This window comes from Carcharhinus amblyrhynchos, chromosome 22 (assembly GCF_965287045.1).
Source record: "Carcharhinus amblyrhynchos chromosome 22, sCarAmb.v2.hapA, whole genome shotgun sequence".
NCBI lineage: Eukaryota > Metazoa > Chordata > Chondrichthyes > Carcharhiniformes > Carcharhinidae > Carcharhinus > Carcharhinus amblyrhynchos.
The window spans coordinates 20,999,654-21,011,724 of NC_137345.1; the positions used below are offsets into that span (position 1 = coordinate 20,999,654).

Consider the following 12,071-nt stretch of genomic DNA (forward strand, 5'->3'; position numbering starts at 1 on the left):
ATAAACTACAAGGCCAGTGACTCAATGGGTTTATAGAGGGCATGGTTACATTTCCCTGTACAACAATGATAACTTTTATTCATTTAGCAGCTTGAGATAGCAAAACATGCCAATACATAATTTGTTGACCTCTTAGAAGAAATATCCTTATTCTTTCTTCTTTCTGTTGTGATCTGCTTTCTGGGCTGAGTTCCAAGAAGCCAAGGATTCCCTTACCTTTTTCAGGTATTAAATCACTAATCTATTGAACCAAAAGGAACCAGATCTATTAAGCTATGTCAATATCAGTAGAATACTTTCCTCCTTTGGCTTTAAGAACATAAGAACATAAGAAATAGGAGCAGGAGTAGGCCATCTAGCCCTTCGAGCCTGCCCCGCCATTCAATAAGATCATGGCTGATCTGTTGTGGCTCAGTTCCACTTTCCCGCCCTCTCCCCATAACCCTTAATCCCCTCTCTTATCAAGAACCCATCAACCCGCTTCTTAAAAATATTTAGCGAGGCAGCCTCCACCACTTCAACGGGCAGAGAATTCCAGAGATTCACCACCCTTTGAGTGAAGAAGTTCCTCCTCAACTCCGTTCTAAACCGCCTCCCCTTTATCTTGAGGCTGTGCCCCCTAGTCCTACTGTCTTTTTTGAGCGGGAAGAGTCTCTCCACCTCTATCCTATCCATCCCATTCATCATCTTATACGTCTCAATGAGATCTCCCCTCATTCTTCTAAACTCTAACGAGTACAAGCCTTTCAGAACCAGAAGTCTTACTCAGTATGAAGTACAACTATAGTAGTTCGGATTTACTTGAGTTCTATGAGGATGTGTCTAGGGCAGTGGATACAGGAGAGCCGGTAGATGTGGTCTTTCTTGATTTTCAGAAGGCGTTTGACAAAGTACCTCACAAGAGGTTATTGCAGAAGGTCGAGGGACATGGAGTTAGGGGGTAGGGTGTTAGCATGGATAGAGGATTGGTTGTCAAATAGGAGGCAGAGAGTGGGGGTCAACGGGTGCTATTCGGATTGGCGGATGGTGACTAGTGGAGTGCCCCAGGGGTCGGTGCTGGGGCCTCTCCTTTTTACCATTTATATAGATGATCTGGAGGAGGGAACCGAGTGTAGGGTGTCGAAATTTGCTGATGACACCAAGATTGGGGGAACGGCAAATTGTGCGGAGGGTGTGGAGAGTCTGCAGAAGGATCTAGATAGGCTGGGCGAATGGGCCAGGAAATGGCAAATGGAATTTAATGTTGGCAAGTGTGAGGTGGTCCACTTTGGTAGGAAGAATGGTAGGAAGGACTATTACTTACGGGGCGAAAAACTGCAGCAGGCGACGGTGCAGAGGGACCTCGGGGTCCTTGTGCATGAGTCGCAAAAACCCAGCTTGCAGGTGCAGCAGGTGGTCAGGAAGGCGAATGGGATGCTGGCCTTCATAGCGAGGGGGATTGAATATAAAAGTAGAGAGGTCTTGCTGCAGCTGTATAGGGCATTGGTGAGGCTGCAGCTGGAGTACTGTGTGCAGTTTTGGGCGCCGGACCTGCGCAAAGATATTTTGGCCTTGGAGGGAGTGCAGAGGAGGTTTACTAGGCTGATACCAGAGTTGAGGGGGTTGAGCTATGAGGAGAGGCTGAATAAACTAGGCTTGTACTCGTTAGAGTTTAGAAGAATGAGGGGAGATCTCATTGAGACGTATAAGATGATGAATGGGATGGATAGGATAGAGGTGGAGAGACTCTTCCCGCTCAAAAAAGACAGTAGGACTAGGGGGCACAGCCTCAGGATAAAGGGTGGGGGGGGGGGGGAGCGGTTTAGAACAGAGTTGAGGAGGAACTTCTTCACTCAAAGGGTGGTGAATCTCTGGAATTCTCTGCCCGTTGAAGTGGTGGAGGCTGCCTCGCTAAATATTTTTAAGACGCGGGTTGATGGGTTTTTGATAAGTGAGGGGATTAAGGGTTATGGGGAGAGGGCGGGAAAGTGGAACTGAGCCACGACAGATCAGCTATGATCTTATTGAATGGTGGGGCAGGCTCGAAGGGCTAGATGGCCTACTCCTGCTCCTATTTCTTATGTTCTTATGTTCTATCTCCTCATTATAACTAACGTATCTCTAACCAAATAGGTAGGTTTCTGATGAAAATTGGGATAAAGGGCTAGGGAGGACAGGTGGGAAAGTGGAGTTGAGACCAGGGTAAGATCAGCTATGCTCAAAAGGTTGAATTGCCTACTCCTGCTCCTAATTCCTGTGTTCCTATGAAGAAAATAAAAGTATTCTGGATAATAAAGGATCTCCAGATGAAATGGGGATGTCAACTGAATTATTTGGGAAGCATAGGGCACAAAATTATTTTTTGACCTGATTAGGGGTGTTATAGCACATAATTGAAAACCAATTGGCAGTTGATTGATATTTAATTAGCAATTTTTAAAAAGCTACTACCCAGTTTATGGCAGATGTCGCTTAAAATGTCCATGATGGTAACCTTTAAAATTGTGTAATAAAGTGACATTTGAATGCATGGAGAAATTTGATATGCTACTCCAGTTATTCATAATGCTATAGTAAAGGAAAAATGAAGTAAAAAATGAGTTCTGAAAATTGGAGAGACAGAATTCTCCAGTGAGAATATCAGAAGAAGAAACTGCAGCAAAAAGAATTGATCATAGAACAAAGATTAAGTAGCTTGGGATATGCCAGCAGAATGTCAAATGATCTACCCTTGAAAGCTCTCAGCTCAAGAATAAAGGAAACTAAATAGATTGAGTTATAAGAAAGTAGGAGGATTCGATAAATGAAAAGCAGCCAAAACGCGTGCTACAATTATCTGAATGTAGGAAATAAATGGCAACAGCTTGCACACCACCTTAAGGTCTCATTGACTATGGAGTAATAGGTAAATGTATAGAGGGATTGCAGGCTGATAGATTTAGCCAATGCCAGAAATGTCAAAGATTATGTATGTTAAAAGGATATGTACACAAATTCCTTTATAAAACAATGTCCCTATTTCTCAAAGCACAATGCTATACTATAGATTACTGGAAATGCTAGAAGAATATATTTTTAAAATATTGCATCCTGCTTAATTTTAAACAATATTTTAAAGAGCTTGGAAGAAACGCATTACCAATCATTAGAAATGAACAACATCTGGAAAAGCAAAATCTTAAAATTATGACAGGGGATATTGGCCTTTCAAGACTTGGCACGACAAAAATAAATGACTTCCCTCATTATTTTATTGAGGCACTAATCCAAGCTTCTGTTAAATTAGCACAGGGTAAGTACTCAGGCAAATGCATTGAACCTTCATATGCTAGTATTCCACTGCTTCAATTCAAGGCCGAAACATAATCTTACAACACTTGTGATCATAAATCCAGGGCTCTATCAGACTATTAGGCACAAGTGGGGTCTCTTGTATACCTGCCTGGCCTGCCTTTCCAATGAATTCAAAGTAAAATTGGGTGGTGAATATCACAACCAAATTGCCACTGCAATATTTTTGGCAGTGCCGAAAATTACAAACAACCACTGTCATTTTTCATTGATGAGTGAGTTATTAATGCTAGTTTTATCCCAAAACAACAAAATTGCTTACATCTTAATCAAACTTTTGGGTAACTTTGGACTATGGCACAGACCTACTCTTGCATGTGCCACTAGAAAGTAATTTGAAACCAAAGAGCCACAGAGTACAAGGATTAGTGTCACTTTAGTATAACAGCGATTGGACATGTTGTTGGGTCAACTTGGGATGTTAGGTTAGCCTTATAGTGTGATATTGCAATCTCAGCTAAACTGGAACTGCAGTTGACCAAGGCATGGGAAACACTGCACCTATTGTGTAGGGGTCAAGATGCACCAAATTTTGAGAGGAAAGGCTTTAGGAAGTCTTGCTGAAGGAACCTGCAGAACAGTGTTGAAGTTTACCGTAAAAGTAGAAACTCTTGGCAGAAAGAAATAAATTGGTTACTGTTACACATGGACAATGCCCACTTTACATTGGTAATCCAAAGGTCCTGCCGAGAGATGGGCATAGAAGCAGAGCCAGGTTTGAGGAACTATGGCAGTCTCTCCAAACTGTGGTGTGACTGTAGATTGAATCTGTCGGTCCATACCTATGTTTTGGGGATAGCAGTATTGCAGCCAAATTTTGCTTCACGTATAGCACAATTCTCTGTTGAGAACTTAGAAATAGTTAGTCTGGGAGGCTAAAAAGTCAGGAAATAAAAGAAGTTCAAATGTTTTAAATAGCACAATAAAAGCACTGAAATATAAATGATTGGGTGATCCATTCATTAGAAGATGTAGACCTTTATTGGAATAACAATTCAAGTATTTCTAGCATCTCATTTGGCAGAGGTTAAGTAAGTGAGATTCAGCTATTTTTTATTCTAGCAGTAAATAAATCTCATGTTACAATTCTGATCTACATTACTGATGAATCTTGTGAGTCAAGATTCATATTTATAATTGTCACTTGGAAAGTTTAACAGCAACAGCTTTACATGTTTCAAAGGTTGCTGGCAGCAAGCTCCACGGGAAACTCAGTGGCAGGGTGAATCTCGAGTGATCAATTAATCGAAACCTACCCATCCATCAAATAACTCACGTGCCCACGATACATTCAAAATTAACCAGGCACAAGAAGGCTTCGCTCAACATGCTCGTCATCGTTGCTTTATTGTCTCACAAGTGTGTCATGTCAGTAATTGGGGAAATAGGATTAGACTGCATCACTTAATTTTCTCTGGCATTTCAAGCTGAACAACTGTTGTCTGCAAAGGTTAATGAATACTCTTTTCCTCTTGTGAAGAGTAGGTTGGTGTTCATTCCCTATTATATGCCACTTGCACTCATGTCTGTGAACATTTGAATCACTAACACTGATTCCTTTCCCTCCTTCGGCTGTTAAATAAATAGACAAGGGAAAGGGAATAGACTGTTTGACAAGCAGAACATTGGCTCACTGATGAATGTTTAAAATCCTAACCTTATCCTAAACCTCAGAAGCAAAGGGGTTGCACCACTTGGACACAGAGCAAGAAATAAATCAGTTGATTGGATTCTTAATGTTAATATGATGTGTCCTGGGCATCCAAAACCACAGTAGATAAACAATTCATAACGTGCATGATGGTTTCAAGTCCCGCATCTCAAACAGATTCTCTGCCAACACTTTCCTGAATGTTTTCAGTTTAGCGCAGGCCAATTGCATCAAGATGGAAAATCCAAAACAATAGAGAGGAGAAGAATTAAGAAACTGAATACAGGAATTTATAGAGCTGTTCTTAGAAGTCCATAGACTAACAGTGACTTTGTGGATTATAATTAATGAGAAACTCTTCAGAAGGTCCACCCGAACTGTTGAATGATGGAGTGTGTCCTCAATGCTTCAGTTGTAACTTAGAAATCAACTTTATATACCCATGAACTCAGTTGCCTGAATTCAAAGTAGTTTATCCTTTACATGGAATAAAACACAATATAAAATGGTGAATAAAACACATCATATTTCCTAAAATTACACCAAATTTACAACGCTGCTGTTGGGCCTTATTTCACATTTGTATCTAAAGATTGTAAATATAACTACTGGCACAAAGCAAGAAAATGTTGGAAAATCTCAGCAGACCTGACAGCATCTGTGGAGAGAAAATAAGGCCAATGCTGAGGGTCTGGATGACCCATTGTCAGAGCTGATTTCCTGACAAAGGGCCATCTAGACTCAAAAGGTTGACTCAATTGTCTCCCCACAGAATTAGACGTTGTCGGACCTGCTGAAATCTTCCAGCATTTTCCGTTTTTGTTTCAGCTTCCAGCATCCTCAGTATTTTGCTTTTATTATTACTTCTGGCACACCTCCTCAGGCTGAATGTGACAACTGGCATGATTTTCCATAGATCATTAGAATGTCGTTTCTTACCTAATAATTGTGTATCTCACACAATGAGCAGGTTTTGTTGCCCTCAACTTATCAACAAATAATTATACAATCAATGTGAAAAAACAGTCAAACTCTCATTCACTAGCCAGTTTGACCTCATGTACAGATCCTTTTAAATCGTTAAAAACATTTTCCCTCTTTGAAGAGCTAACAATAGGAGAGTTAAGATGTGTGGGTTGGGTTGATTGACCATGCAAAATTGCCCCTTAGTGCCAAGGGGAGTAGGAAGGTAAATATGTGGAGTCATGAGGATAGGGTGGGATTGGTGTCAGTTCAGACTCAATGGGCTGAATGGCCTCCTTCTGCACTGCAGGGATTCTCTGAGTCTGACAAATGGAGGAACTTTGAATAGCCAGGATATGAGTGGAAGGGTGGAAATCTCAGGGTGGTCAGGATCCTGCATCAGTTAACATCAGGACCTCATTACCTATTCATTCCTTCCATTGGCAGCCAAACCAATCAACAAGCTGTTTAGCAGTCAGGTGGGACAGCCAGTGACATAAGGCCATGGCTGGGTTACTGTCCAGCAATCAGGAAAGACAGGGGCTCAGTGGAAAGTAAAGTGGTTTGGGGTTGGGGAGGCAAAGCTAGATAATGGTGAGGCAGGCAGCTCAAGATTGGAGCTTAGTGGATATGATGACACCCAGGGACCTGCGTGGCAAATCACTGATTAAGTCCCTGTAGGACCCGTTGAATATGAGCTCCCTGGGGATTGGTGATTACCTCACCAAGTGGAGCTAGTATACCAAGCCCTCTATAAAGCAGGCCCCTGAGTGAGTCCATTGTTATATTGTCCCTATTGGGACCTGTTTGTGTTCACCTGTTTGCAGTTTTCCTTTACTGTATTTTGTGCAATAAAACACTATTCCTTTACAGTTATGTCCTGGAGTTATTATAATGGGTTGGGATAGGAGGTTAGGATTCAAGGATTGGGGGTTCACCAATGGTGACAGCAATCAGTAGAAGGAATTCTCACATTTAAAGTATAATTATTTGCTCATTAGGATTTGAGGGCTACAAAACCTGCTCATTGTTTGAGATACACTATTATTAGTTGTGTTTTTGCTCACATGTCCAGAAGGAGAACACCTCTCCAGGCCTGCAAGTAGTGCTACTTATTATTATAAATCTACAAATAAAGGCTAATGGGTTACTGAAGGTGGAGTTAGAGCAATTATTTTAACCATGTGGAATTTCTTAGTAGCTGTGTGCATTCCCATCCATGGTGTGTTGAAAGGAAGCTATTAAATTAATTTTCTGTGGTTGCAGTATATCGGGGCCACTTGGCAGTGTCAGGCAAAGGTGAGAACAGGTATATTCAATTAATAGCCCAGCTGCAATGAGAAGAACATGCCAGATCCTTTCACAGTTCAGCACATTTAATTCACAGGGAATTTTAAATGTGAGATTGGAGTAAATTAAGGTCCAATTTTAATCCTATCCAGCCAATATTAACAGACCAATGGACAAGTTAAAAACAGGGACAATGACACAACACCCCTCCAAGAGTAGAAGCATTTTCACACTTCCAATGTTTCTGTCCTTTACAGCTTCCCTCAGCTTTTATTTACTAAAACAGGTGAAAATTGTCAAAAGTCATGCTCCAGTCATGTTTATAAAAGGCTAACTTTTTTCAGTGCCAGCAGGTCTTTTGGTTAAATCAAAGAGAGAAGTATTTGTTTCAATTTTTGAAAGCTGCTGTCACCAACATTTTTATAAACTGTCAAATGTGTTCATAAATAACCTGCCATCTCCACCATCTAGATTGACAAGTGCAGCAGATGCATGGGAATACAGCCACCTGCAAGTTTCCCTCTGAGCCACACATGTATGCCGCGATCATAATGAATTATGGAGCAGGCTCGAAGGGCCGAATGGCCTACTCCTGCTTCTGGTTTCTATATATGTTCCGTCACTGTGGCTGGGTCAAATCCCTGGAGTTCCCTCCCTAACAGCACTGTGGGTGTACCTACACCACATGGACACCCAGTGGTTCACGTGGTTCACCGTTGCCAAGGGAAATTAGAGATGGAGCAATAATTTCTGGCCTAGCCAGTGACTCCCACATCCCACAAAGGAATTTTTAGAAATGTATTATATCAGTATTTATTCTCATTGTATTTTGCAACAAAACAAAATTGCTTTAACAAAGATTATTTTCCCTTTAGCTACTGGCCTGATAATGGGATGTATGATTTACCCCGATGGCTGGGATTCAGATGCAGTCAAACAAATGTGTGGGAACAAAACTGACAAGTACACTTTGGGAGCATGTTCTGTTCGTTGGGCCTACATCTTGGCTATAATTGGCATCCTGGATGCTCTCATCCTGTCCTTCTTGGCCTTTGTGCTTGGCAACAGGCAAGACAGCCTCCTCCCTGAGGACTTCAAGGTAGAAAATAAAGGTAAGTGATTCTCTGCCATGACTTAAATTCAATTTTATCTGAACAAAATCCACAGGGGATTAAGTGTGGCTTCAAACCAATGGAGTTGTCAAGAATTGATCGAGGATTCTGCCAGTATTTAGGATAATTTTAATCAAATAAGGTTTCAAAATCTGATAGATAGTTGTATTTACCTTGTACTTGCACTTCAGTAGCTTAGTAAGACCAGCCATGTCCTTCAATCAGTCTGGTGGGGCCTGATTCCTGAGTGCAAATACAATATTTACACCTTTCGCCTGTGGTTTCCAATTAAGGGAGGCTCCCAGGACTGTTACAATTCCACACGTAATTGGCCACCACATGTGCCCTAGAGTGACTAACTCACTCTTCACGTTCTTTGCTTCATCATCAAATTTGCAGATGACACAAAGCTGGTTGGGAGGGTGACCTGTGGAGGAGGATGCGGACATCCCTCAGTGTGATTCGGACAAATTAAGTGAGTAGGTCAATGAATGGCAGATGCAGTATAATTTAGGTAAATATGAGGTTATCCACTTGGATAGCAAAATAGGGAAGACCGATTACTATGAGTGGCTGTAAATTAGAAGAGGGAAATGTGCAAAGAGACCTGAGTGTCCTCGCACATCAGTCATCTAACAGGCAGCAAAAAAAAGGCAAATGGTATGTTGGCCTTCAGAACGAGGAGATTAGAGTGCAGGAGCAGGGATGTCTTGACGCAATTATACAGGGTCTCGGTGAGGCAGTTAGATATAGCACTTGAGGTGAATGGGATCAAAAGGATATGGTGGGGGGAAAGTGGAATCGTGCTATTGAGGTGGATGAACAGCCATAACGAATGGCAGAGCAAACTCGAAGGACTGAATGGCCTCCTGGTCCCATTTTCAAATGTTATTTCTATGTTTCTACAAAGCATTTCCACTAATGCCTCAATAATGGTTGTGAATTTTGTAGCCTGTGCATAAGGCTTTGTTCAATTTGATCTCCTCTACAAAAAAAAGATTGCTGAAGGAAATAAAAGCACTGGTTCAAAAGGAAATCACAAGGAACAAGTGGTGCCATTGGGATCAACGTCATTGTTAAAGAAGTCAGGAATATATCACAGTCTGCTTTCAGCAGTGTTTTCTGTGAGGGAGCTTTTAAGTAAATCAGTCAGACAAAAAAAATCTACATATTCAATTTTCAATCCATATCAAATGTAATTTCATAAAATCACTCAGTATGATTCACTGGACACTAATTCAAAGCTTGGCTATCATTCCATTTCTTGAACATTTGGGAAATGGTACAATGTCAAATAGCATCTAAGAATAAAATGGGAATTCTGGCATAAGTTTTCCTTTCCCATTGGTTTTCTCTAGTGCCGAGCTGTACAAAGGGAATTTTAATTGAGAAAAGAATAGCTGACTGAATCGGGGAAAGAGCCAATCAGACTGCATTCCTCCATTAATAATTATATTGTGATCGCAAGCTCAATATAGTAAAACTGCTTTGTAGTTTTAAAAATAGTTACATTTTAATTTGTCAGTTTTATAAGGTGAGTCAGAGACAGTGGTGCAAGATGAAAGCTCTGACAATGCTGCCTGTAGCTGTTATAAATCTTAAGGTAATGAGCCAGGAAAAAGGTCTAAACTATTAAATCCCTGATTATTAACATTCATTTCATATTCCTGCCTTGACCTTAGGAGAGACTTATGCACAATTGTTCTCAATCTGTTATTGCTAGTATCTGTCAATGAAACATTGCAACACCCTTGTAGCCAATCAGAATTCAGGGAACATTTCCGAATGCATTTGAGATGCTTCTCATCATTCATCTGGTTTCCTTATTCAATGGTATGTTTACAATTTAGCAAACAGACCAAACAATCCCAAACATGTAATTACTTTATCCTGGAAGATTTTATTGTGTGTGATACGATTCCAGTTACCCCCAATTTGAATACATTAGACAACTCATCTGTAAATCTTGTCTGTATATGTCACTCAAAAATCACACGTCAAGGATGGCACAGTGACATTGTGGTTAGCACTGCTGCCTCCTAGTGTCAGGAGCCTTGGGTTCAATTTACTGCTTGGGTCACTGTCTGTGCGGAGTCTGCGCATGCTCCTTGTGTCTGCGTGGGTTTCCCCTCAGGTGCTCCGATTTCCTCCCACAGTCCGAAAGACATGCTAGTTAGGAGCATTGGACGTGCTAAATTCTCCCTCAGTGTTCCTAAACAGGCACCAGAGTGTGGTGACTAGAGGATTTTCACAGTAACTTCATTGCAGTGTTAATGTAAGCCTACTTGTGACACTAAAATGAACTTTGAAATGCAATCTGTTTGTAAAGTCCAATAATCAAAATAAGTGCTCACAATGCAGTTTACAGCCATAGCCATCCATTGACACGTACTGGACTCGATTTTAACTCGAGATGGGAGTGCCGCAAAACACGAAAGACACCTATTTAGGGATGGCTGATTTTAAAGGTCAGGCATTGTTAGCACGCCATATGTCAACTGACCAAAATGGTAAGGTCAGGGAAGGGGAGATGGAGAAAAAAGGAAAGAGGATATGAACAGCAACATTCTTTACTATATGCAATTAAAAATTGCAGTAGGTCAGGCCAAGCCAGGTGAGAAGTAGGAAGTAGGCAAATCAGCATGGAGTTGATTTAAATATGGATTTTAATTTCATTAGGGGGCCCAGGTCTGAAGGTCAGCATTATTGGGGGTGGGACTGGGTGGGGGACGGGGGGGACGCGGGTGGAGTACTTTGCAGGGTTTGCTGGCCTGTAATCAGGAAGCGTGAATCCCAATTTTCAGAGTGAATCTCTGCAATACTCAGTGTCGGAGACACATTTCCAAAATCCTGCTAAATAAATTGATGGCAGTTACTCCAGTTCTCACGCAAATTTGGCACTTAGAATTTTTTTTTAATATGAGAATCGGCCCCTGATGTTTGCCTTGCCTTGATCGTCCTAAAATCATTAGAATCAGTAGACCTCAACCTGAGAAAGAACAAGTTATTGCGCAATTTACTGCACGGTTTGTTATCACTTGCCTCAAAACATGAACGATTGCATCTTAATGGCGGTTTATGGGGAAAAAGATTATGGAAATCTCATTATATCAATCCAAATATTTGTGTTCTCAAGAACTTCCCCGTCTCTATATTCATTTGACCTTTTGATCGGATTGTTAGAAAGGCCAACCATGATGGACAGGCTAGAGGTTAACAAGCAACCTAGAATCACAGAAGTGCAGAAGGAGACCATTTGGCCCATCGAACCTGCAACAATAATCCTATCCAGGCCCTATCCCTGTAACCATGTATTTAGCCAGCTAGTCCCCGTGACAGTCAATTTAGCATGGCCGATCAACCTAACCTGATGCATCTGGAGGAAACCTGTGCAGACACAGGAGAATGCTCAAACTCTACATAGTTACCTGAGGCCAGAATCAAAACCAGGTCTTTGGTGCTGTGAAGCAGGAGTGCTAACCATGATGCCACCTTGCCAACCTTCAATGGACTGAAATTGTGATCTTGCATTTACTGTTGCGGTTACTTTTGATAGGCCGGAATTGGATTGCTAATTCATCCAAAGTTCCAGACTGAGATCCCATTGTTCCGTGTTCGATTCTTTCAGATAACTATTCATTCCTCATTCTATTGGCAAAATGCCGCTGGAAGGTAGAGGGGTCTTTTCTTAAAAAGATTACATGATTTAACACAAAACACTTCAA

At 41.3% G+C, this 12,071-nt stretch overlaps 1 protein-coding gene across 1 annotated transcript in view; it reads left to right on the forward strand.

Moving 5' to 3' along the window:
• LOC145356771 (LHFPL tetraspan subfamily member 5 protein-like) overlaps window positions 1–9,754 on the forward strand; it is a 121,787-nt gene extending 112,033 nt beyond the window's left edge. The window contains exons 2-3 of the mRNA XM_080209638.1: window positions 8,110–8,346; window positions 9,705–9,754. Coding sequence (XP_080065764.1) covers window positions 8,110–8,346; window positions 9,705–9,754 — 287 coding nt within the window. The remainder of the gene's footprint in view (window positions 1–8,109; window positions 8,347–9,704) is intronic.
• The last annotated feature ends 2,317 nt before the right edge of the window (window positions 9,755–12,071 follow it).